The 26,408-nt window shown below is 63.6% G+C and overlaps 1 protein-coding gene across 1 annotated transcript in view; it reads right to left on the bottom strand.

Moving 5' to 3' along the window:
• Nucleotides 1-5,998: 5,998 nt before the first annotated feature.
• The window catches only part of BMP7 (bone morphogenetic protein 7), an 81,038-nt gene continuing 60,628 nt past the window's right edge, over nucleotides 5,999-26,408 (bottom strand). Inside the window, exons 4-7 of the mRNA XM_070051400.2 lie at nucleotides 15,998-16,195; nucleotides 9,259-9,335; nucleotides 8,172-8,282; nucleotides 5,999-6,585 (exon numbers count right to left, since the gene is read on the bottom strand). Coding sequence (XP_069907501.1) covers nucleotides 6,436-6,585; nucleotides 8,172-8,282; nucleotides 9,259-9,335; nucleotides 15,998-16,195 — 536 coding nt within the window. The 3' untranslated portion in view covers nucleotides 5,999-6,435. The remainder of the gene's footprint in view (nucleotides 6,586-8,171; nucleotides 8,283-9,258; nucleotides 9,336-15,997; nucleotides 16,196-26,408) is intronic.

Raw genomic sequence — 26,408 nt, 5'->3', positions numbered from 1 at the left:
CTGAGGGGCTGCAGCCAAGAGGAACAAGAAGGGAAGAAAGTCTGGGATGGCCCCGGCGCTCCCCGGCACGCAGGACGGACCCCAGCCCCGGAGCGAGGCTGGGTCTCCTGAGAGAGGGTGCGTCTGGCCCTGGACGCCCCCGACCCGGGCTGCCCAGGGCCACCTTCCCTCTCCCACCCTGGAGAAGCTCCTCTCCTTGACAGCTGTGTGAACAGCGCCCCCCGGAGTTGTGCAGCCCCAGGCCACGTAAAACCACTAAGGTCCAGCACTCAGTGGCACCGCCTCCACCTCCGGGGCCTGAAGCGGGAAGGGGACGGGGGGACGTAGCTCCCGGGCCCACAGTGGGCTTGTCTGTCCGGCACTGTGGGAGGCGATGGTCGGCGGCTGGTACTGCGGCTGCGCCAGGCAGGCGAGACACAGCTAGAACTGGGTCCCTGGGGGATGGGAGAACTGGAGTCTGCGGTGGTGCCTGGTCTTTATTGTGTGCCTACTGTATACCGGGTCCTTTGGTAACCCAGGCGTGTGGTGCCCCCTGGGTGCCACGGGCGGCAGGATTCCACCCACACAGGGCGGGGGAGGGCCGTCACTCCCAGAGGCGAATGGCCCCAAGCAGTTGGCTTTGAGTTCAGCCGCGATGGGTCTGAGCTGGTCAGATGAGCCCTTGAGGAAAGACGGGGACACTGCCGCGGGCCTGGCCGGCGTGGTAGGGCCCCGGGCAGAGGCCTCCCAGCGCTGCGCGTGACCTGTGGCTGACAGCCAGTGAGAAAGTGGGGCCGGGTCCCACAGCTGCAGAGGCTGCCTTGGGCCAGAACCTGGGTGAGCTGGGCGGGCGGCCCTGGGTGAGCCGGGCAGGGGGCCCTGGGCTCCAGGGAGGTGCACGGCCCTGGGTGAGCCGGGCAGGCGGCCCTGGGCTCCAGGCAGGCGCACGGCCCTGGGTGAGTCTGGCAGGGGACCCTGGGCTCCAGGGAGGCGCACGGCCCTGGGTGAACCGGGCAGGCGGCCCTGGGCTCCAGGGAGGCGCATGGCCCTGGGTGAGCCGGGCAGGGGGCCCTGGGCTCCAGGTAGGCGCACGGCCCCGGCCGGCACCTGCTTCTGGCTTTGTGAAATCCTGAGCGGTGGGAACAGCTGGGCCGTGGAAATCCTGAGACAGGAAGTGGGCGATGCGTGAAGCCGCTACGCTGAGGTCACGTGACACGGAGCAGTGACAGACAGCAACCTGCATGCAACAGCGGTGGTGACAGGACCCTGACTTTGGGGCTCGGCAGCCATTGCTACCAAGAATCAAGGCCTACGGTTCCCAGACCCCCTCGCAGCTAAGCGTGCCCATGCGACTATTTCCCCTACATGAAAGGTAAGTGGGCCTCTGGTGTCCCACACGATGACATGAGTGTATGATGTAAAGCATAAAGTGTACAGCATACGTCATATAAACGTGACGGGTGGGGCTCCAGCAGCCTTTTGTACCACGAGGTGGATGGTAAGCCAGGAATGGAATGAATTAAAGCAACAGATTGAGGGGCCGGTGCTGTGGCGCAGTGGGCTAAAGCTTCTGCCTGCAGTGCTGGCATCCCATATGGGCACCGGTTCGAGTCCCGGCTGCTCCTCTTCCGATCCAGCTCCCTGCTACAGCCTGGAAAAGTAGTGGAAGATGGTCCAAGTCCTTGGGCCCCTGCAACCGTGTGGGAGATGCGTAAGAAGCTCCTGGCTCCTGGCTTCGGCCTGGCCCAACTCCAGCCATTGTGGCCATCTGGGGAGTGAACCAGCGGAAGGAAGATCTCTCTCTCTGTCTCTCCCTCTCACTGTCTGTAACTCTACCTCTCAAATAAATAAATAAAATCTAAAAAAAATAAAAACAAACAGCAGATTGAAAGGACTGGAAGAGCCCAGGACCTCGTCAGCACAGAACTTGGCCTTGGGTGGCCGACTCCCATGACGCCGCTGCTGTCCGGGGCTTTCCTAGAACAAGCGCTTGCTCCGTCTCCTGAGTGAGGGCCGCGCCACACCCACTGTCAGCCGCCCACGCGGAGGTTGCTTCTGCGCCGGAGCCGACGCCGGGCCCCTCTGCCCAGCGTGCGCGGCCTCCCGCCCCTGGTGCGGGGGTCCCCTCCGTCCCTGATAGATTCGTAAGGAGGCAGAGACGCCTGCCCCGGGGGAAACGCGTGCTTGTCGCCTCAGCCGCCTCCACCCGTGACCTCACTGGGGGCCCCTTCTTACCCAAACCTGGGCGTGCCCACCCCGCCCCGAAGGAGAGGGAGAGGCGAGCGGGGCAGGGTGAGGTCCGAACGCCGCTTCCCCCAGGGCATGGTGGCTTGTGCCACCGCCTTTGCCGTGCCAGCATCTCACGGGCCGCCAGTTCTAGCCCGGCTGCTTCACTCACGGTCCAGCTGGGAAAGCAGTGGACGCTGGCCCACGTGCTCAGGCCCTGCACCCATGCGGGAGGCCTGGGCGGAGCTCCTGGCTCCTGGCTTCAGCCTGGCCCAGCCCTGGCCCGTGTGGCCATTTGAGGCATGAGCCAGTGGACAAAAGTTCGCTCGCTCGCTCTCTGCCTCTCCCTCTCTCTGTGTAACCCTGCCTTTCAAATAAAATAAACAAATCCTTTCTTTAAAAAAAAAAAGAGCACTGCTCCCTCCATGAAGCCCCCCGGTGCCCCTCCCCCCCATCACTCTCCTCTGTGGCCCCAAAGCCACGCTGACCTCACTCCCGCTGCACTCACTCTGCTCCGGCCACATGGACCTTCTCACTGTGACACCAACCTGCCCACAAGCCCACCCCTGGGCCTTTGCACAAGCCGGCGTGACCGCTCTGTCCTCCATCCAGGCCTTGGCTCGGGGACACTCGCTCCCTGTGGAATTCCGTCCCTGGCCGCCCTGGCCACCCTGGCCGCCCTGGCCACCCTGGCCACACAGCCTCCTTCCTCGACGCCCTGACGGTCGCCCGGCAAGAACAGCTCACTGCAAGGCCCATGGAACTTCTAGAAGCCCACGGAACGTTCTCCTGTCTTTTAAAACGTGAAGACAGGAAATGGATCCGATTCAGCTCGGCTGAGGTTCGTCTTCATCCGGCACAGTCACGACGGGGTCTCCTCTCCTTCACGGAGGAGGGCCCACGCGTCAGGCTGCGGTGCTGGTCCATCTTCCCGCCCCCCAGGCTGACAGTGGACACACAGTGAATGAATGAATGAATGAATGGATGGATGGATGAGGGCCACACGGGCACCTCTGGCCCAAGGGAAGCCCGTGCTGGCCTCACAGCAACCCCGCTCTCGGAGGGAGCATCGCGTGTGGCTTGGCCGCCCTTGGCCATGGCCGTCTTCGCTTACGGCCGGCCTGCTCCTGAGGGTGGACCCTGGCCAGAGCCCCTGGCAGCTGGCAGCCGGCGGCAGCAGCTCAGCACGGAGAGGGGCTCCCACCGCGGAACCCCGAGCTCACGGCTCAGTGCCGACAGTGTCAGGGACGGTAGGCGGAGCACGGTGTCGACCTGGACCCCGAAACTGTGCTGGGAAAGGAGGCGGGGCCTCAGGACAGCAACAAGTCGCGGTAGTGGCCGGATGGAAAAGGTCCAGCCACGTGATGAGCCCGGGAAGTGTGCTGACCTACCAGGTGTTATTAATCAGTGGCTCAGAGGCAGGGTCAGCCTGGCTCATCCGGGCGGACCCCCAACCCAGTGCCAAGTGTCCCCCTCAAAGGCACACGGAGAAAGTCTGGAGGAGGCCACGTGCGCCAGGGGCAGGGCAGCGCAGACGTGGCCACGAGCCACGCGAGTCCCGAGCGCTCGGCCTAGATCCAGGGGTACGGGCGCGGGAGGGACTTCTTGGAGCATCAGAGCCGGGGCCCAGGAATTCTCGCATTTCCCAAGATGCCCCAGGAGATTCCAAGTCAGGTGAGCCCAAGGTTGAGCCCAGGCTTTTGGGTCCAGATTCCAGTTCCAGCAAGCAGCAGCTGGGGGACTCAGGTGTTCTGTCGCCATGTGTGCCTCGCGGGGAGCAGGCCTGGAGGAAGGGGTTCAAGGTGGAGGTGGGCAGGGCAGGTGCCGACTCACAGCGGGGACAGGGGAACGAGGCCGTGTGTGGCTCTGTGCTCAGGAGCAGGTGCACCTGGGCTCGGGCGGGTGACGAATCCTGCTTGTCCTTCCCAGTGTCCTTGGCTCACCCAGTCTGGCTTTTATCTCACGACTTCTAACAGGGCCGATGGCACCTGCCATCTCAGCAATCCCATCCGACCGGTGCCCTCCGCAGGGGTCGCTAGGGAGTGGGGGAGGACGCGGCCTCAGCTGCCCCCGGCTCCGGCCAGGAGCTGCCAGGCAGGAGGGGGCCCGGGGTGGCCGGAGCTGCCGCTTTCTGAAGAGAAGCCAGATTTGGGGATTTTTTTCCCCCTTCACTCCAGTCTTCTGATTTTTCAGAAACATGCTGGCAAGGAATTCGCGTTTTTGAAACATGTATAAACAGCACGCGGGGCAGGCGCGAGCGTCTGCAGGCCGCATCTGGAGCTCTGATTTGTGGCTCTGGGCTTCGGCCCGGGAAGCAGAACAAAAGCCGAGAGCGCATCGGGACAGCGGCAGGAGGGTTTGGAAATCCCGGGGCTGGAACTTGTTAGCCAGGCCGCTGCTGGCCACGCCCCGGCTGGGGTTCCAACAGCACCCTCAGGTGACCTCACGGAACACTTCAAAGGGCAAGGGAGCCCGCCCTGCAGCTGCCCGCTGCCCGGCCAGCGCCGCGCCGCGCACGGAGGCCCCCAGGGCCGGGCTCCGGGGTGGCCCCCAAACTGCCCACGCCATTTGCCCCGGACAACCGCGTCGCAGCTTTCAAGCGCTGGGTGCACAGAGCCGCTCCCGTCCCCTGCCTCCCCTCCGCCTCTGCTTTATTGGGATGACTGAATCTCTCAACTATGTTCGCAGTAAACACAGCGCGTTCACCCCCTGCCATTCGGAAACAGCTGCTGACAGCTGTGTGTAACTCAATCAAGGGCTCCGCAGCCGAGCCCGAGGCAGCCACAGTCGCTGCTGGCTCCATCTCTCCTGCCTGGAGCCCCGCACGGCCCCAGCCAACGCTGGCCAGCGCCCGCAGGGACCCGAGGCCGGGCTGGGGAGCCGCGAGCCGACGGTGCGCTGAGCGAGCGCCAGGCTCTGCACACCGGGAGGAGCCACACCACACCCACACTCAGGCCCAGGACCCGAGACCAAACGCGTCCTGTTATTGCAAGTCAACCCCTGGGCGTTTGTGTAAACAGACAAACTGCTGGACGCGGCAGCCCGGGTGCTCTGGGCCAACCCTTAATAAATAGTCTTAAAGAAGAAGATAACAGGTGCAAGGAGAGCGCGTTCAACGAGCGAAGGCTCACACAAGGGTTTAAAGGTGCTTCCGACGGACAGAAATCATTTCTAGCTTTGCACCAGCTACCCACACGTTCACACACACACGTGACCAGACCGGGGCTGGCCGGGGCGGGAAGCAGTCAGGCCCAAGTGCAGAACAAAAGAGAACACACAAGACACACTTTCTCTCCAGTGAGCAGGTGCAGGCGGCGGTAGCTCAAGCTACTGCAGAAGAAAAAGGAAAGGAAAATTAGAGCCGCAGCCCTTCCAGGAGAAGGCGGGGCCGCTCCCCACGGACCCCACTCTGCAGGCCCCAGCCCCCGCTCGCCTGGGGAACGGCCACGGTGCCCAGGCCTCCCCACAGCCTCCCAGGGCAGCCGGAAGAGGCTGGGCCCGGCAGACCAGGACAGGGGCCTTCCCCAAAAGCCACATCAGCAATGCTGTCTCCAAGTCGGGACGCCTGGCTGGGCAGGCACCCTCAAGACAGCTTCCAGAACCTTCTGCTGTGACGCGCGTCCAGTGTGATCCCCCTCAAGGTCAATGCCCGCTCCCCCCCCCCCAGCAAATCCTGGCTTTGGGGGCATCCGGCCCCTGGGAGGAACTGCGCCTCTGCCTTTCGCCAGCCACGGCCTCCGTTTATGAAACAGAATCAACCAGGAAACCGGGATAAACTGTGTAGGAAACTGTATCTGTGCATCCTCACCATTTTCATCCATTTGTTTTATTGCGACATTTATTACAGGAACTTCCACCGTCAGTTTTTCTTTAGCACAACTTACACCTGCCCGCCCCGGCCACGCCCTCTGCCTCTCCCCGCCGCCGGTGGCCCAGCTGGGGGCGCTCGGTTACCTCTGGACCGAGTCCGGGCTCCGCGTGCACTGTGCAGCCAGAGACCGCGGCCGGGCGACTTGGCTGGTTAACAGGTTTCTCTCCCCGCTCGGCATGCCTGCAGCAGCTCCTGGGGTCTTGTCCATGGGCGCCGCCCACAGCGAGAACGGGATCAGAGGTCGCTGTCCAGCTCAGGGCAGCAGGCAGTGGGGCGGGCCCCGAAGGCGGGTGGGCTGCCGGCGAGGCACGTGGGATCCGGAGGACGTGGTCCCTTTGGGTCTGGCTTGCGGGAGGGGCCTAGTGGCAGCCGCAGGCCCGCACCACCATGTTCCTGTACTTCTTCAGGATGACATTGGAACTGTCGTCGAAGTAGAGGACAGAGATGGCGTTGAGCTGCGTGGGCGCGCAGCAGGGCTTGGGCACTGTGTCCGGGTTGATGAAGTGGACCTGGAACACGGCAGACGCGGTCAGGGCTCGGGACACCCAGGGCTCGGGCACAGGGACCGTGGCTGAGGGTTAACGGGCTCTCCTGTCCTAAGGGCCCCACGGGCACCAACTCAGGCTGGGTGCTCCCTGCCTTACAGGGGGGGAGCCTGGGGCCCACCCATTCTCGCTGTGGCACTGCCCTGCGCACCGGGGCAGGCGGAGCAGCGTCCCTGACGCCCGCCCTGGGGGACAGGCACTCGGGGGAGGGGCGAGCAAACTCAGATGTCTGAGGTGCCTCGTGAGTGCCCCCGACAAGCAGAGCAGGAGGGGGCGGGGCCAGCAGGGCGTGACGGAGACTGAGGCCGCCGCTGACTCCCCGCTGGCTGCAGCCGGCCCAGACATCGGATGTGCCAGGTGCAGAGGCCAGAGGCTCGGTTGTTCCATTTCGGCGCTCGTGGGAAAGTTCTGGGTTTCCGGAACATGGCACAAACCAAGCGGAAGCATCCACGCCTGACCTCTGCTCCCAGCGCCCATCCAGGCTGAGACCTCTGCCATGGGCCAGTGTCCCATGCGACAGACAGGGCCAACCTGTGACACATCTACGCTGTCGCCCACATATCACTGGGGCTCCCCAGAAGACAGGGAGTTACCCCCTTTTATGCATGGCCACAACAGTTGTTTTTGACAACATGGGGGCATCGCATGGGTCCTACAGGTCCCTGGGGAGAGGCTGAAGGGAGTCAGAGCCCCCCTCCCCCAGGGAACCAGGTCTGCTCCTCAGCCCTGAAGGCAGGGTGGGGGAGGGGAGCCGGGAGATGCACCTGTCACCTTCCAGGGAGGCTGATTACCTGAAGGTCTCAAGCCCTCCTGCCCCAGGGGAAGCAGAGGCATGGGGTGGGGGTGGAGGTGGGGGTAGGGAGGCCTGCAGGAGAATGGACATGCGGCTGAGACGCCGACCGCCAACAGCGCCCACACGGACACAGCACCAGGCCCGCCTCTCAGTTCGGCCCTTGGCTGGTACCCACGATAATTTAGGAGCCTGGGGAGCTGTTTAGCTGCTTTTAAAATAAGAAGGAACAGGGGCCGGTGCTGTGGCACAGCAGGTGAAGCCGCCGCCTGCAGTGCCGGCCTCCCATATGGGCGCCGGTTTGAGTCCCGGCTGCTGCACTGCCAATCCAGCTCTCTGCTGTGGCCTGGGAAAGCAGTGGAAGATGGCCCAAGTCCTTGGGCCCCTGCACCCACGTGGGAGACCCGGAAGAAGCTCCTGGCTCCTGGCTTTAGATTGGTCCAGTTCCAGCCGTTGCGGCCAATTGGGAGTGAACCAATGGATGGAAGACCTCTCTCTCTCTCTCTCTCTCTCTCTCTCTCTCTCTCTGTATCTCTGCCTTTCAAATAAATAAATAAATCTTAAAACAAGAAGGATAAGTGAACTCAAGTCAAAGACTATTCATTTTTATGCCAACTCAGCCATAAAATGTAATCATTACTCTGTTTACGCAGCAAGGGGCCACTGAAAGTCAGGTGGATGCGGTGGCCTGGGGCAGCCGTCAGCCCAGGCCCCCCCCCGCCCCGCCCCAGCCGACCGCGGCCCTGTCGGCGGCACGCACCAGCGTCTGCACGATGGCGTGGTTGGTGGCGTTCATGTAGGAGTTGAGGGGGAAGGCGCACTCTCCCTCGCAGTAGTAGGCGGCGTAGCCTTCCGGGGCAATGATCCAATCCTGCAGCAGAGAGGAGTGGAGGTGGGTCACGGCCCGGCCTGCAGGGTCCTCCCACTGCCGACTTCCCCTCCTGGGGCCAGTCACCCCCGCGCTCAGCCCACCTTACAAAGGGATGGAAGACACCATGGGGCCAGGCTGAGCCCCTGACGGCCCCCTCCGTGATGGCTCCTCCCAGACAGGACACATCAGACGGAAACCTCCATGCCTCAGCGGCCCCGCCCACGAGAGAGACCGAGAACCCCTCATGGACATGGCCGGGCCCAGGCCTGGTGCTGGGCGCACTGGCCCGGCTCCACTGCAGGACCTGCCTAGCACAGCCCACGTGATCAACACACCACCCATCAACTCTAAGTTCAGGGGCACTTCCGGCACGGAGCCCCGGAGTGTGGGTTCTGTCCCAGCACCAGAGGGCGAGCATGGCCACAGGCCGTGAGCACGAGAGCCCGGGGCGCCTCGGCGTCACCTCCAGGGAAGACCCTGGACGCGTCCACCGACCTACACGCCCCACGAGGGTGGAACAGCCCCCCTGGGTGCCCCAGGGATCTCAGGACAACGCCCTGGGCGGAGGTCTGGGTTCCTTGGGGCAGACACACGTCCACTGCCGTGTCCCATAGCAGGATCCCACGCTGAAAACACTGGTGGGATCGGAATAAGCCCCAGATCCGAGTGAGACAGGTGCCTTCCTTGGGGACCCAAACCCTGGGCGGGGAGGGAGGCGCACAGGGTGGAGTGGGCAGTGCTGCAGCTGGCCACAGCCTAACGCATGGCCGCAGCGTGGGAGTGGGGTATGTGAGGAACAAGAGGTTCAGAGGCCACAGCATGGGGTCCTGAGGGCAAAGGTGACACACCCCTCACTGCACCCAGGGGAGCCCGCCCCGGGCGCCCCGTGTCCATGACGGCCCCTCACCTGCCAGCCCAGGCCCGCGGCCTGCAGGTGGCCTGCCCCGGGTGCCCCGTGTCCGTGACGGCCCCTCACCTGCCAGCCCAGGTCGCGGAAGCTGACGTACAGTTCGTGTTTCTTGCACGCCTGCCGCTGGTCACTGCTGCTGTTTTCTGAGTTGAGAATGAAGCCAAGGAGCAGACCCCAGGGAGGAGAAAGACAGAGGTCAGGGCCCTCGGGCAGAAGGCGGCTTCGGGACCGGAGCCTGGGCCCCACCCGCTCCCAGCAAGGCTCAGCTCACACCCCTTCCGGATCACTCCGTACACGTGTTGCTGGAAAGTTGACATCTGCCCAGACTCCACGGAGGAGGAGATCCCCATCCACGCCCGGTCCCTGAGCTGGTGGGGCCAGCCCGGGGGCTGGGACAAGGCCCCCCACCCCACCCCTATAAGAAATAAGGGGGCTGGGAGTCACGTTTCACCCGCCTTCTGGAAAAACACTACTGGGGGTTCTTGGAGGAACCAGAGTGACACAGTGGGGCTGTAAGCACTGCGGTCAGGCACTGTGCACCTGCGAACACTGCAGGGGCCTCTGGCTCTTCCACACGCATGCACACGCGTGCACATGCACACGCACACACCCACATCTTCCCTCTGCAACGCAGCGAGAGGCATTGACGTTTTCCTTAACCACGACCCCTCCTCCCTCCACCTGAGACCCACAGGGGAGACTAACTTAGGGCAGCACCCTAACCCCGACCCCTAGACCAACAGGCCCAGGCGCGGCAGCTTCCACTCATGTCCCCAACGTGCCACCAGCTGCTTCCCACCCCAGGGCCTTGGCGCTCGCTGCTTCTCCCGCCTGGACCGCGCCTGCCCATAGCCCTTGTACATCTGGCCTGAGAGTCAAGCCTCGGAGGCCTTGAGACGTCCACGCTGGCTCCCCAAAGCCTGGTGTCCACTGGCGTCCTTGGCAGGGGTGAGGGAACGGCAGCGCCTCCCACAGAGAGGGGAGGGCCGCCCAGGAGTCACACGGGGGCCCGCGCTGCTCACCTGCCCTGCCAGGTGCACCCGCTGCCCCGGCCTCTGCCAGAGGGGCCTAGGGGTGGCCTAGGGGTGGCCCTCTGGCTGCATCTGGTCAGGCCTCTCTGGAAGCCTCCGAGACCCAGGCCTGAGTGGGGAGCCCACCCCCTGCCACTGGAGGCTCAGGGAAGGGCAGGTGAGCACTGCAGAACAGGGCCCAGGGTCTCTCGACAACAGCGCCCGCGTTCCTAAGAAAGCCCCCAGGAAGAGGCTCATCTGCCTCGTGTTGCCTAGAAACACAGCCGCAGCCTGGGGCCGACGCAGCACCAGCACCGCGGGCAGGGACAGGCACCCCGGGGCGTGGGTCTCAGTACCCGCACGGTGGGGCAGGGACAGGCACCCCGGGGCGTGGGTCTCAGTACCCGCACGGTGGGGCAGGGACAGGCACCCCGGGGCGTGGGTCTCAGTACCCGCACAGTGGGGCAGGGACAGGCACCCCGGGGCGTGGGTCTCAGTACCCGCACGGTGGGGCAGGGACAGGCACCCCGGGGCGTGGGTCTCAGCACCCGCACAGTGGGGCAGGGACAGGCACCCCAGGGCGTGGGTCTCAGCACCCGCACGGTGGGGCAGGGACAGGCACCCCAGGGCGTGGGTCTCAGTACCCCCACGGTGGGGCAGGGACAGGCACCCCAGGGCGTGGGTCTCAGTACCCGCACGGTGGGGCAGGGACAGGCACCCCAGGGCGTGGGTCTCAGTACCCGCACGGTGGGGCAGGGACAGGCACCCCAGGGCGTGGGTCTCAGTACCCCCACGGTGGGGCAGGGACAGGCACCCCAGGGCGTGGGTCTCAGTACCCGCACGGTGGGGCAGGGACAGGCACCCCAGGGCGTGGGTCTCAGGACCCCCACGGTGGGACAGGGACAGGCACCCCGGGGCGTGGGCCGCCCTGTCCAGCCTGCAGGACAGCCGGCTCTCATCCCCCCCACCCCAGCTCTGTGGGCCAGTGTGTCCTACTGCTGCAGCCCAGGCTCCTGGCATTTGCAGCCCACCTGGCCCGGCCGGCCCCTTCCGCAATCACTCAGCCCCTTGGGGCAGTGGGGGTCAGCCTGCACCCGGGTGGAGGCGAGGCCGGGCTCTCAGAGACCCTGGGCCTGCGGTTTGTGGGTGGAGACAGAGGAGCTGCGTGAGCGCTCAGCCCGCCACAGCTCGGCGTGAGCTCACAGCAGGCAGCAGTCTCGCCGTCTCGCTGTCCGCCCAGACCACCTGGTGCAGACCCAGACCACACGCAGGCTTCGCTGCCACGCACCCCTTTGCCCGTCTGAACATCACAGCCATGGCCGTCTTCGCCAAACCCGCTGACGCTCCCCAAGGGGGCCTGGTAAAGAGCGAGACACCCCTCAACCTTGCCTGCTTTCCCCGACTCATGGAACCCTCCCTGCACGGCCCCCGGCCAGTGAGAGACGGACAGACAGGGAGGACACTGCTGGCTGCCCTTCCTGGGGCCTCAGTGCCGTCTCGGGAAAGCGGGCAACACCGGGACTTGCACCGTGAGTGTCCGTGTGGCGGGAAGGCTCCGTGGACACGCGCGGCTGCTGGAGCCGCCCCACGGCTGAGCACGATTCTGAAGGCACCTGGGGGCTCAAGTGAGGGTGAGGAGGAGGAAGGCCAGGGGTGCAGGGGTGGGGTGGCCAGCATGGCGGGCCTCCAGGGGGTTCCCAGAAGGCTCCTCTGGGGAAGTGACACCTGTGAGGAATGGGAGGGAGAGAGCAGGCCGGGAAGGCACCAGGGAGGAGCATTCCTGGGTGGGGACACGGAGAAGGGGGGTGGAGGACGCAGGACGCACAGCCAGGGGCCAGAGCCCGGAGGGATGAGGGCGCGTGAGCTGCGTTTGCAGGGCCAGTGTGGGCACGGAAGGGCCACTGTGCAGGGATGACCCCGCCCCCTCCTCTCAGCCAGGTAGCACCAGGGTCCCCCATGGGCCAGGCTATGGTCAACATGCAGAGGCCAAGGGCACCATCAGACGATGCAGCATGCCCTCGATTGGAAAGCTCAGACGCACCCATCACCATGGCCATGCCCAAGGCCACCTGCGTAGCCTCCTCTCAGAGGTGGGAGGAAGGGAGGAGGGAACCCTCAGCCCACGGACTTTGGACAAGAGACTGAATACATCCTCTTGAGCCAGGGCCAGTGCCTGCACAACGAAGATGCTGAATCAGGGTGAGTGCTCAGTGAGGAGGGAGTGCCACGATTGATTAGCAATGTCTGCCAGGAGCAGAGGCAGGGCAAGCAGGGGCCGACTGCCGCTTTCCCCAGCCTGCCTAGAAGCCTTTAGAGGGTATTTGGCTCAATGACCACCCTGAGGTCGAGTGGACCAGGCAGAGAGCAGCCCATGAAGCTGCCTGTGGGCCTGCTGCGGCCCTGGACATGTGCCCTGCACGTCTAGGTCTCTCGGGATCATGGCTGTTCCCAGAGAACATGGCCAGGACACCTGTGTCTCCCACGGCCTATTATTAGCAGAAAAGCAAGCAAAGGGAGCAAGCTCAAGCCTCCAGCTCCGTTTCCGGCCCTGCCCACCCACATCAGAGAGCAGGTGAGCTGGAGGTGAGGCCCGCAGCTGCTTTCTCTGCCTCCCTCCACCACGCCCCAAGAGCCGCCGGCAAGTCCCAGCTGGCGCTTGGCCTCGGCTGCCACCCCCGCGGTCATCTGCCGGGCCGACTGATCACCTCGATTCAGGTCCAAAGGGAGGCGAGGCCCCGGTTTCTCAGGGCCGAGCCACCACCTGGGCTGGGCAGGGACCTGCAGGCAGCACGGGCGGCAGGGCAGGCTGGGACGCGCACCCCACGCCCCGCCCACAGAGGCCCAGCACGCCGGCACGGTCAACTTGTGTGGCCCTGCGGCAGCATTCCTGGCCTGTCACGTGAGCCGAGAGCACTTCAAACGGCCCTAGCACACATGTGTGCCCCCTTGCACACATGCAGAGCTGGCTAAGCCCAGCTGGCTCCCAGGCCTCCAGGTGGGCTTGGGGAGAACCTACATCAGGGCCCCGGGACAGAAACACACAGCAAGTGGACCATGGCCAGGTGGGTGGCGAGAGCCCCGGCCTGGTGGTGTGCAGAGACTTGGGCTGGGGCACCCGGGCACTGAGTTCCCAGACTGTGAGGCTCAGGTCTCGGCCCCTCACTCCCCAGAGCTCCAGGTTGCAGGGAGTCTTGGCTGTGGTGGAATTTCCCGGCACTCCCGGCCTGGCTGACTCACCAGGGCCACCTGGGGCCCCGGCCTGGGGCTGCCCCCACCCCTGCTCTGCTCCTCCCCGTTCTCGCAGCCGCGAGCTGGAAACCCTGCGGGGCCTGGGATCCGCTTGGGAGGAACCAAGACGCAAGATGCAGCTCTAGGATGCCTGACCCCACACCACACCACCCCTGGCTCGGCCTCCGTGACCTCCTCCCCTCCCCCCAGAAGTGGCAGGAACCCCCCACCGTGGGTCTCTGCACCTGTGGGCCCCAGGGCCTTAAGCATGCCCTCTGAGACCCCGTATGGGGCCACACTGGGCCCAGAGCTCTCGGCTCGCTTCCCACGGAAGTCTTGTCCCCAACAAGGGGCCCTGTCCCCAGTCGTCATCCTCGCTCCGCCAATCATCCTATGCAGAAGGGAGGGCCGTCCACCTGCTGCTGCCCTGAAACAGCTCCCCAGGCGCAGCGCGCTCCGGCTCTCACCACTGACCCCAGCACCCACGGGTCCGACACAGAGGGGCTCTCAGAGGCCAACGAGGGATTTCTCTGGGTTTGTAGGTCCTTTTGAAAAGGCTGAAAACCAACAGAGCACCTGCCGGGAAAAGACCCCCTAGAGGGTCCCCCCACACCCTACAGCACAGGGGCCCCCTGGGGGGCACCGGGGGTGCCTGGGGGCAGGAAGCCCAGCTCCTTGAACAACATCAACCGCAGCTCTCTCCCTTGGCCCTTGGAAAGTGAACTGAACAGAAATTTCATGACAGGCCAGGTGGGGGACAGAGGCTATGGCCTGCAGCAGGTGAGCTGGGGGCTGGGGCCCACTGCTGCCACCTCCCCAGCCTATGCCCCAGGCCCAGGAGCTGGGAGAGCCGGAGTCAGTGCAGGGCCCCCACACGGCCGGCCGGGCTGGTTGGCCTCTGGGACCCGTCCTGCCTCGGGTCCGGCCAGAGCCGTGAAGGCTGCAGCTCCGGGGCCCATCGGCAGGACCAGAACCCACATCCGTTCCCAGGGCTGCTCTGCCCGATGCCCACGGACACAGCGGCTCAAAACAGCACCACGTTTCAGCGCTGGCCTCAGATAACCATGTCAGGAAGGCTGTCCCACGTGCTCTGGCCCCACACTCGTGACCTGAATGCGTGGTCTTGGGACCCCAGCAAACCCAGGCCCCCATTAACATCTGAGTTCCCAGCCAGGCCTGGGTGCAGGCTCAGCAAACGCCCGGCGAATCATCCAAAAACAACACCCAGGTCGCGGGGGGCACCAGAACTCTTCCTGGACCGGCAGAGCCAGACGGGGAAGTGTGGAGTGTAAGGACAAGGCAGCCTCCCGGGGCCCCACCCCAGGGCTGCCACCGCCTTGCTCTCTGCCCTTGGGTGACTTCTCCCCCTCTCTGAGCCCCTGTGTTGCACCCTCCTGAATCAGGAGCCTCAAAAACTGCAGACCAGGCCCCTGCCTGCGAGGCCGGCACCTGCATGGAGAGCCCGAGCCCCAGTCCCAGCTGCGCCACTTCCAATCCAACTTCCTGCTCATGCACCCGGGAGAGCAGCGGATGTGGCCCGAGTCCTTGGGCCTCTGCCCCCATGTGAGGGACCCGGATGGAGCTCCTGGCTCCTGGCTTCTACCTGACCCAGCCCTGGCCCTTGCAGCCATTTGGGGGAGTGAAACTGTGGATGGAAGATTCTCTCTCTCTCTCTCTCTCTCTCTCTCTCTCCTTTTTGCTGTCAGTCTGCCCTTCAAAAAATAAAGTAAATCTTAAGAAAAAAAAAGAAAAAGCACCCTAGGGCACCAAACGCGTGCCGCAGCCCTGCAAGCCCCCTCCCAGGACAGCATTTGGGACCTGTATGAAGCCTGGAATTCTTTGCAAAGGAAAAGTCCCCGTTTGATTTTTTTTTTTTTTTTTGACAGCAGAGTGGACAGTGTGAAAGAGAGAGAGACAGAGAAAGGTCTTCCTTTTCCATTGGTTCACTCCCCAATGGCCGCTGCGGCCGGCGCACTGCGCTGATCTGAAGCCAGGAGCCAAGTGCCTCTCCAGGTCTCCCATGCGGGTGCAGGGCCCAAGCACCTGGGCCATCCTCCACTGCAGTCCCTGGCCACAGCAGAGAGCTGGCCTGCAAGAGGGGCAACGGGGACAGAATCCGGTGCCCTGACTGGGACTAGAACCCGGTGTGCCAGCGCCGCAAGGTGGAGGATTAGCCTAGTGAGCTGCGGCGCCGGCCTGAATTTTTTAAAGTAAAGAAATCTTTCAAACAAACCTGAAAGCATTGCTAGTGATATGTACTCCGAGCCCTTCCAATCCCCGCCGAGCGCCAACTGCCTCTCAGGCGCCCCTCCCCCAAGGCGTCCCTGCGGGATCTTCCCGCCCGGGGCTCTGCGGTTCTCCTTCGCATCCCTTAGCCTGTGTGTAACTCGTTCTGCCCGCCGGCCTCGCCTATACCGACACTTCGCTGCTTGCATTTCTGCAGAAGGAAGAGGGTGAGCCCTGGGTAGACAGGGACGGCGGGAGACCTGCTACGAGGGTCCCACAGCCACCCTGGGGCACCTGCGCACCCTTCCAGCCACTCCCCGCCCCCGCCCCGCCTGCCGCACCTGCCACGTTGGCCACTCGCAGCGCCTCCTGGTTCTTGGGTGCCTTGGAGCGGTTCTGGCTGCGCTGCTTGCCCCCGGTGGACCGGACGCTGCGCAGGTGGACCTCCGTGGCCTTGAAGAAGGCCACCATGAAGGGCTGCTTGTGCTGGGGCCCGTGCCGCCCGACCAGGCCCGCCAGCTTGGGGTTGATGCTCTGCCCTAGACCGGAAGCAGGCAAACAAATGCACAGAGGAGCGGTTAGTGGGGGGCTCTGCAGACCTCATCACGCGCTCGCGCGCTCACAGGGCAGCTGCACCCGGCCAGGGGCTGTGTCAGGCGCTTGGAACGCAGCTGCCCGTGGGACACAGAACACTCCTGCACCCCAGACTTCCGTGCCTTCTAAGGGATCCCATGGGGGCAATACGGAACTGGGGAGGGGGCAGGGAGCCGAGATGGCCGGAGGGTCTCAGGGAGTGGACCGCGTTAAGTCCCACTCACCTGTCACCGGGTGACCCGTCTCACTCAGAGGGTGGGCACAAACCTGCTCTGTGCCAAGGAGGGTGGGGACAGTCGCCAAGGACCCTGCTGGCCACACGGGGACCATCTGAGCAGCAATGGGGGTAACAGCGCAACAGCGAGAGAGCAGGGAGCGGCGGGGAGGCGGCGAGGCAGAGGGGCGAAGGGGGCCGGGAGTGCGGATGCAGGGACACCCTGAAGTCCCGGCAGGCCCAGGCAGGCTCGCCAGGGTCCAGGACGGTGCAGAGCCTCTGGATTGACTGCACGTGGAAACCAGGTCTTGGGTGTCAGAAGCAGAGACAGCGAGTGGGCCTCAACCCAATGACGGCTGTCCCAGGGCACGGGGGACACACGCCTGGGCCAGGAAACGCCTAGGACTGAGCAGTGCCAAGAGAGCAGGACCAGGCGAGGGGGCCTTCCCGAGCCCCGGGAGGCAGCACAGGCCTGGCTGCTGCCTGAGAGTGCTCCTGGCCTCAGCTGTGGGTCCTGCCCAGTCGCGGGCTCTGCGCTCCTGCCCGCCAGACCGCGGAGCGTGAACCCTGCTGCTGGGAGTTTGCTGCAGCCGCCCCAGGGGACACCACCAGCCTCACCGCGTGAGGTGGGAGCCGCTGGGGCAGGAATTCGGTGGCCTGTAAGAGACCACCCAGGCTGCCCCTGGAGACGGGCAGCGGGAGGCGACCAGGCAGAGGCCCTGGGGGACTGCACTGGGTGGGAGTGAGGGCGGAGAGAAACCGTCAGACCCTCAACGGCGTCTTCGTTAAATGCTTCTTGAGGATCCACTTGGGCTTTAACGGGACACAGACCCGGAAAAGGACGGGCTCGGGTGGATCAGGACAGGAAAATCGATGGAACTGGCCGAGAGGGTCCCACAGACTCGCAGGTATTCGGGCTGAGACCCTGGGGAAAGGGAGGGGCCTTTCCCAGGTGGGGAAACCGAGGCAGGGCAGGGTGGAAGACGAAGCGCAGTTTGGTTCGACCGCTGCCGTCTGCAATCCCTACTTGACGCCAAGGGAAGCCGGCAGGGCTGCAGGAGCTTCCCGGCTGGCCTTGGAGGCCTTGGGGGGCAGGGGCAGCACCCACGCCACGCGTCCTGGGCTAAGGCCCAGCGTCTGTCACTCAGAGCCCCGTACGCGCCAGCTTGGGGGGCGGTCAGCCTGAGCGACACGAACGCGGGGTCCTCAGCACTGAGATGGGGTCTGAAGAGGGGAGAGGGCGCCAGCTGACCTTGGGGGGAGCAGCGGCTGGGGACAAGCGGACGAGCAGCTGAGGACTGAGTCCAGGTGCCCCCTCGCAAGGCGTCAGAGAGGTCACGGCCACACGGCCAAGACCGCATCTGAGTGCCTGGTAACGAAAGACCTGGAAGAAGCTTAAGAGGAGGAAGGGGGATGACAGGTACTGGAAACCGAGAGGAGGCCGGGAGGGGGCGATCTCTGTGCCCTGCGCTCTGCCGGTGGGTCTGAGATGCAGCCGAGAAGGGACTCTGTCCACCCACCCACCATCCACCATCCACCATCCACCATCCACCCATCCATCCATCCATCCACCATCCACCCATCCATCCACCATCCACCCATCCATCCATCCATCCATCCACCATCCACCCATCTACCCACCCATCCATCCACCATCCACCATCCACCATCCATCCACCATCCACCCACCCACCCACCCATCTACCCATCCGTCCACCCACCCATCCACCATCCATCCACCATCCATCCACCCATCCACCCATCCATCCACCCATCCATCCATCCACCATCCACCATCCACCATCCATCCACCCATCCACCATCCATCCACCAGCCATCCACCATCCACCCATCCATCCACCATCCACCCACCCATCCACCATCCATCCATCCACCATCCATCCATCCATCCACCATCCATCATCCATCCATCCACCATCCATCCACCCACCCATCACCCATCTATCTACCACCCACCCACCCATCCATCCACCCACCCATCTACCTATCCACCCATCCATCTATTGCCTCCAGCACGATGCGCCACTGGCAAGCTCATGTTTAATATCATGTCTGGCCGTGACGAGTACTCCAAAGCAAAGCATCAGCTGCAGACCTCGCCTGTCTCTCGCGACCGAAGCAGCTCAGAGGCTGAGTTCCTGCCCACGGACCCTGGGGGGGGGGGGGGGGCAACGAGCACTCAGACCGCAGACCAGGCCCCGAATCAGGACGCCCGCGTAGGTGGGAGGGGTCAGCGGCCGGCCAAAGCCGTGACTGCTGGAGGCCCTGTCTGTCCACATCTGGAATCAACTTCACCTGGAGTCCCCCAGACGGGCCAGGAGTCCAGAAACCCAGCCTCCCGAGACCAGCCCCGCACCAGGGGGCTCGCTTGGGCTTTTCAACAATTAACGTTTAAAAGACCGACTCCCCCGTGCCCCACTGTTTGCCGGTTAGCGCTGGGCTTTCCTGCATTCTTGCGCGGGGTTTCCTCAAGTTCATCCGTCCATAATTTGAGCGATTCTATAAAAGAAACCATTAAAGCTGAACCCTAGGAATTGTGTTTCCCCCAGGAAGGCTTTTAGGGCAAAATAAAAATGCCTGGCCTCAAAGCCTGATGCTGATCCAGAAACCTCAGATCCGGGCCCCTCAACAGTCCCTGCGCGCCTCCCAGCCCGGGTGTCTGGTGTGCTCCCGCGGCTGTCAGGGCAGCCACGTCCAGGGCCGGGTCGCAGCAGAGAAGCGGCGGGTCAGGGGAGCAGGTCAGGGCGTAGCACCTGCTACTGGCGGTGAGGGCAGAGGGCGGTGAGCTGCACGTGGGGCCACAGCATCCTCACCTGCAGCCGTGAGTGTCAGCCAGCCCCCTTCTGCTCGGTAGCCAGCCCCACAGTCACACAGACGGCTGTGCCCCGGCCTTAGGGTGGGGCCTGTGTTTAACAAAAGCTGCAGCCGCCGACTCGAGGAAGCACACACGACTCATCTGAGATACGGTCCAAGTTGCTAGAAAAGAAACTTCCCACTCTGGTGTCGAGAAGCAACTTTTCTCTCTCGGGCGGATTGAGGGAGGGAAGATGCAGCCCCGGGGATGGCGACCGCCGGGGGCGGCGCGTGCAGACGAGGCTGTCCTGAGAGCCAGCAGAGCCACAGCCCCCCCTCCCAGCCCGTGACATCACTGAGCCCCGGGTCTCCCCAGTGCCGACGTTTGTCTCCCACCACCACCAAGGCCACGGTCACCGCCTGCACTGCTCAGCTGAGCGGGCATCTGGGGTTGTTCTGGGCCTTTCCCGGAGGGGTGAGGAGGGGCCTGGCACGGAGCGAGCACTCGGAGATCCAAATTCGTCCCTTCCATCACCGAGCAGGGAAATACTCAGGTTTTCCACCTAAGGCCTTAGAAACTCCACAGTAGGCACTCACTTCCCTTCAGCAAGAACTAGGGGCCCGGCGGCCGGCGCTGTGGTGTAGCGGGCTACGCCCCCTGTGACACCGGCCTCCCGTATGGGAACCAGTTACAGTCCTGGCTGCTCCTCTTCTGATCCGGCTCCCCGCTAATGCACCTGGGAGAGCGGTGGAAGATGGCCCAGGTGCTTGGGGCCCTGCACCCGCGTGGGAGACCCGGATGGAGCTCCTGGCTCCTGGCTTCAGCCTGGCCCAGCCCTGGCTGTTGCGGCCATTTGGGGAGTGAACCAGCAAGTGGAAGACCTCTCTCTGTCTCTCCCTTCCTCCCTCTGTAATTCTACCTTTCAAATAAAATAAATAAATCCTTGAGTGGGGAGGGGACTAGAGACACAGAAAACTGCCTGGCAAATAAATCCTCATGGGCACAGCACCTGTAGCCGACAGCCCCAGGCCCAGGTGACAGCCGGGCCCTGAGAGCACAGCTCACCCCGTGAACCCTGCACAAGCGTTCTCGCTGCAGTAGTGTCTGTAACAGCCAGACACGAGACACCAGGCGCTCCCCAACAGCTCTCGGGGCACAGCGCGGTGTGGCCACACCTTGGAGCGTGTGTTTATCTTTGATTCTAGTCACGAACTTTATTTACTCAAAAGGCAGACAAACAGGGGGACAGAGATCTCCTATCCTCTAGTTCACTCCCCAAACGCCCACAACAGCCAGGGCTGGGCCAGGCCAAAGCCAGGAAGCAGGAGCTCCGTCCACATCTCCCACGTGGGCGGCAAGAACCCACCTGCCTGAGCCCCCAGCTGCCGCCCAGGGTGCGCGTAGGCAGGAAGCCAGAGGTGAAGTGAAGTCCAGGCACTCCAGCACGGGACGTGGGCGTCCCACGTGAACCTTAGCCGCTGGCCCACAGGACACGTGCAGCAGCGTGGACTGGCACTCGTGGGCTCTTGATCACCAACAGCAGACCACGCGCTCAGAGCCCACCCCGTCCTCAGCACGGCCCCAAAGGGCAGGCGCCATGATTTCATCTGCAAAGGAGGCGCAAGCCTGGGGGCTGGGACTGTCAGCTGGCAGAGTCGGGATTTGAACGCCACCCTGTGGAACAGCGGCGTCCACGGCCTCAGCCAGCCATTGCAGTGCTGGCCACTCGCCAGGCCTCCCGCCGGAGCGCCCTGCCTGCCGCGGTCACGGTCAGGCTGAGCAGGGGTCAAGGCTGTTCACATGGGGCAGGAGTCCCCACTGGCCCAGGGCCCCGGCGAAGCGGCCACCCCAGGACCAGGGAGGAGAACTGGCTCCCAGGACAAGTTCTTCTTTTCCCCTTGAAAGGTCAGATACACAACCACGTCGCTGGAATGGTCCAGACAGGGAGACACTGAGCCAGGCCAGCCCACCCCCGCCAGCTTCTCCTTGGGGTGTCGGGGCTTATGTGGCCTCACGGCTGCAAGCAGCAAACCACAGAGGAGAAAGGGGGCCCAGGAACCTGGGCATCGGGACTGGCCGCGGAATTCCCAGGTCAGCGCAAAACCAAACCTGAGACCCTCTTGTCCAAAGAGGGACTTGAAGATGGCGACAGCACAAGGTCAAATGGAGCACAGGGCCTTGCAAGTTTACCCACAAGTGTGCAAGGACACACACGGGTGTGAGCACACACAAACCTCCAGGTTCACCCACAAGTGTGCAAGGACACACACGGGTGTGAGCGCACACAAACCTCAAGGTTCACCCACAAGTGTGCAAGGACACACACGGGTGTGGTTCCACACAAACCTCCAAGTTCACCCACCCACAAGTGTGCAAGGACACACACGGGTGTGAGCGCACACAAACCTCCAGGTTCACCAAGTGTGCAAGGGCACACATAGGTGTGGTTCCACACAAACCTCCAGGTTCACCCACCCACAAGTGTGCAAGGACACACACGGGTGTGAGCGCACACAAACCTCCAAGTTCATCCACCCACAAGTGTGCAAGGACATACACAGGTGTGAGCACACACAAACCTCCAAGTTCACCCACAAGTGTGCAAGGACACACACGGGTGTGAGCGCACACAAACCTCCAAGATCACCCACACATAAGTGTGCAAGGACACACACGGGTGTGAGCACACACAAACCTCCAGGTTCACCCACCCACAAGTGTGCAAGGGCACACACGGGTGTGGTTCCACACAAACCTCCAAGATCACCCACACATAAGTGTGCAAACACACACACACAGGAGTGAGTCCACACACACCTGCTTGTGACGTGTGCATGGGCAAATCTCCCTGTCAATGATACGTGGCCACCCCCTGCCTGGTGCCCCTGGGGGAGCTGCACATATGGCAAACCCGCAACAGACGCGTGCCCCACCCCACCCCTCCCACCTGGCCTTGGACAAGCAGCTTTGCCATGGATCAGTTCTGTCGACGACCATTTGTTGAGAGCCTGCTATGTGCCAGGGGCTGGACGAGGTGTGCACCTGCCAACAGGTGACAGGCACAGGCTCACTGCTGTGTCTGGGGAAGGAACCTCAGACAGGGCTGGGCATGTAACCAGGGTGTCTCCAAGGCATCTTGGAGAGGCCGAGGACCTCGGCAGAGGGAGCGGGGCGGGCAGGGAAGGACACTGGCAGCGGCCAATGCCACGCCCACAAACCAGACACGACGAGTTTGGGGAACAGGGAAGGGGACGAGGCTGGAGAGAGTGGGTGAGGGGCAGGAGGGAAGCAGGCGGGGCTGAGACACGCAGGGCCTCAGAGACCACGAGACTCCGGGCAGGGGTGACAGGTCCACCTGGGTGCTGTGTTGGTGACAGATGGGACCAGGGAGCATTGCCCATGCTCTGGGACCCTCATACATATCACTGTCCTGCTCCAACCAGCTCCGCGTCTTAGGGTCGGGACAATCCCTCTTGCCCACTGGCCCAGCCCAGGCAGGTCGTCTGGACACAGAAGAGCTTCTACAGTGGCCACGGGGACCACGGGGCTGCCTGGCCACTGCTGGACGTTGAGCGGCATTGCTGGCCTCCACCCCCCCCCCAACCAGTGTGGACAGCAGAAATGTCTCCAGACAGGCACAGCGCCCCGGCTGAGGGCTGGGACTGACACACGCGCTCCCCAGACCAGCCCAAAGGCCGCCATGGACAGCTAAGTCCTGGACAGCAGAACCAGGGGTAGGCAGCGCTTAACGGGGAGACGAGACCGCCAGTGACGGCAGGAGGTACGCCGTGACGCACAGAGCGGCTGCCTGAACACCGCCCTCGCCGATGTCACTCAAGTGCATGCGTGTTCACAGCCAGCAGGAACCGGGCAGGCCCAGGCTCTGGTGAGGCTGAAAGATAGGAAGTGCCCGGATGGGCTGCTGAGTGAGGGGCGGAGCACGAAGAAGCGCGGAGCGAGCGCCCCCAGCACAGGCGGCCGCGAGAGCGCACGGGGCACTCAGGGTCAGTGTCCCCTTGGAGGGGCACCACAGAGGGAGCCGACCTGGCGTGAGGCTCGGGCTGAGGTGGGGGAAGTCACTAACCCGAGGAGGAAGACAAAAGCAAGAAATCCACATCTTTCGGAAACTGGGAAAGCCTTATATTTAACTGTAGGTTAATGAGCTTTAAAAAAAAAAAAAAAAAAAAGGTCTGAAGATTTGCCCAAGAACAGCCAGATATTGCAAATTAAAAAAAAAAAAATGCTAATTTTGAATTTCAGATAAATCAAAGTTTGTGATATGGGATACACTTAAGACAATTATCTGTTGTTTATCTGAAACTCAAGTTTAGGAGTGGGCGTTGTGGCACAGCAGGTGAGGTCGCCACGGGGGAGACCCGGTGCTCCGGTGCTCCGCTTCCAATCCAGGCCCTGCTGATGCGCCTCAAGCACGTGGGGCCTGTTAGCCACACGCGAGTCCTGGAGGAGTTCCCGGCTCCTGGCTTCAGTCTGGCCCAGCCCTGGCTGTTGTGAGCATCTGGGGAATGACCCCCCACCGCCCCGTGTGTGTGTGTGTGTGTGTGTGTGTGTATGTGTGATTTCACCTTCCAAATAAAAGGAATAAATCTTTAAAAATCATAAAATTCAAATTTTCTCAGCATCCTGTCTTTGATCTGCCAAGCGTTTCTCCTTAGGGCGGGAACAGAAAGGTTCCCTGGAGGCATAGCTAACGGCGCCCCTGCAGGGGCAGAGCATCTGGTCTACCGCACGCACGGGCCCCGGTGTCTCCAGCGAGCTCAGGACTTGCCTCCCTGTGGTTACTTCTGCTTGGCTGCCTTTTACATTTCGCTCTTAGATTAACAGTCAATGAAGCTGATATCTGGGGGAACGATCATGCAATCCTGTGTTCGCACAGGTGCAGGTCTGGGTAAACACCTCCCCACCAGACACAGGACAGCACCCCAAAAACTCCTCGTGCTGGCTTTTTGATTCAGGGGACGCGACCCCCAGGAGGCAGGTGGCAATGTCTGGGTAGCCACTGCTGAGCCACAAGAGAGGCCAGGGGAGCTCCGTGCACACGAGGACCCAGGACCCCCTCCTGTCCCAGCCAGGCTGCTCTGTCTCCGGCGCCCGCTGTTTGGGTCCCGTCTCCCCGGCTGCCAGCCTCGGGCGACGCTGACCTGCTCACATTCCCAAAGCTGCGTATTTTCCAGACGTTTCACACGAACGGACTTCGGCGTGGGCTCGGTGACGTCTGCACGGCGTTGCTCTTCTTCCAGCCCGACAGCGCGGGCGTGTGTCGCCGTGATGCCCGTCGCGGGGCATGGAGTGGCCTCCCCGGCGTCCCCTGGTGGCCTCCAGTGTGAGCGGCTGTTCAGCAACATCCCGCAGACGGCGCTGGTGCGACTTCCCTAAGTGACGCCTGTTGCGCTCGGTCCACCTGTTCAACAGCCTGAAGTGGAGGCCCGGGAAGCCGCCTGACCAGGCCGGGCCTCTAGGGCCCAGGGCTGAGTGGAAGAGGCCCGACAGGGAGGGCAGCTGAGTGCGGCAGGTGCGTGGGGCGCGCCGCTGGCAGGCAGGCCCAGCCCCCTGCTCCCTGGCCTTCCTCCACCCACACAGACCGCCAAAGACCCCTCCCACCTCAGGGCGGGGGTGGGGGGCAGGCCCAGGAAGTCAGCAGCATTCCTCCTGCCTCCTGCGTCTCGGACAGAGGGCCAGTGCGCGAGATGACGGGGCCGAGGGGCCAAGTCCTGGCCCCTGTCCATCCCCAGGTCAGCAGCGAGCAAACCACAGCCCCCTGCCTACTGCTACACATAAAGTTTTATTGGAACACAGCCAAGGCACCGTGTGTGCACTTTCAGGCCATGGCAGAGCTAAGAAGTGAGCACCGCTGGTGCTTTCAGGAGAAGTCGGCTGGTCCCACCCCCGCCAAGCCCCGACCCGCCCACAGACATCCCCGCGAGATACGACAGGCTTAGGCTCTGTCATCGGCTGCACTGGGTTCTTCACACAATCAGTTCTAGTCCTTGTCCGTTCTCAGCAAAAACGGAACACAAACCCTGACGTTGCCCGCCCTGCACCAGGCGCCCGGCACGTGCGCTGCCCCTCACCGTGACCTCCCGGGGAGGGGCCACCACCCTGCACTCGCAGCTGCCCAAAGGGAGGTCATAGGCGTGAGGCTGTGTGCTTTGGGCCTGTGGGGTCAGAGGGCAGAGACGGGTCCAGGACCCAGTCCGGTTGACACAAGCTTAGCCGCTACACCGTCACCAAGGGGGCCGGCGATGTCGGCAGGGAGGACCCCCAGAGACCCGGAGCGCCTGTCCAGTTGTGGCTGTGGGGCCTCCAGGGGCTGGAGCCGGAGGGATGCGCCGAGGCCCAGACGGGCAAGGCCGTCCCAGAGCGGCGTGCGCAGATGCAGGCGCTGGGAGGTGAACTGGGGACAGGGCAGCGGCGCAGGGCGGCCCCTGGGTGGCCCGAGCAGAGTCGTCCACCCAGCCCAGAGGGGCCCATGAGCTCCTGGGAGACTCCTGAGAGCGGAGCGGCGGGACGCAGCCCGCCCGCGGAGAGGCGGCCTCTCAGTTTCTTGTGGCTTCTTTGTGTTCCAGGCCCCGGGCCATTGGCTGCCCCTCTGAGGCCCACAGCACAAGAATGTTCCTCATTAATTGTGGAAAACATTAACTGCAGCCACTTCTCTCGATGGACCAAGGCCCGAGTGACGAAGGGGGACATCGTTAACGCTCGCGACATCCGCCCAGCCTCCATCGCCCAGCGCCGTCCTCACCACCTCCACTGCCCACCCAGCCTCAAAAGGACCCAAACCCGGCGCCCGCTCCCCAGGCCCTTTCTCTCCGCCTCCGGCCTCTGGACAAAACAGGATATGAAAGGCGGCGAAGGCACCTTGGAGGCGGCCCCGCGCGGTGGGCGGGCTCGCGAACCAGCCAGCTTTGCGGGCCAGTGGGTCACCTCCCCAGCCGCTGGGCCTGGCACTGCCCTGGGACAGCCAGCGCTCTCCGAGCACTCAAATGCCATGCACGCCCACCCTAGGGAGGCCAGGACGTGGGACGGGCATGTCCTTGTGGGGAGATGCTTGGGGTCTCTGCACACAGACCCCCAAACACCCAAGTATCTGACTCCAGGCAGCTTCGGGAAG

The sequence above is a fragment of the Oryctolagus cuniculus genome, chromosome 11 (genome assembly GCF_051225735.1).
Source record: "Oryctolagus cuniculus isolate XC-2025 breed Fujian yellow rabbit chromosome 11, ASM5122573v1, whole genome shotgun sequence".
NCBI lineage: Eukaryota > Metazoa > Chordata > Mammalia > Lagomorpha > Leporidae > Oryctolagus > Oryctolagus cuniculus.
This window is presented reverse-complemented; position numbering and strand designations above follow the sequence as displayed.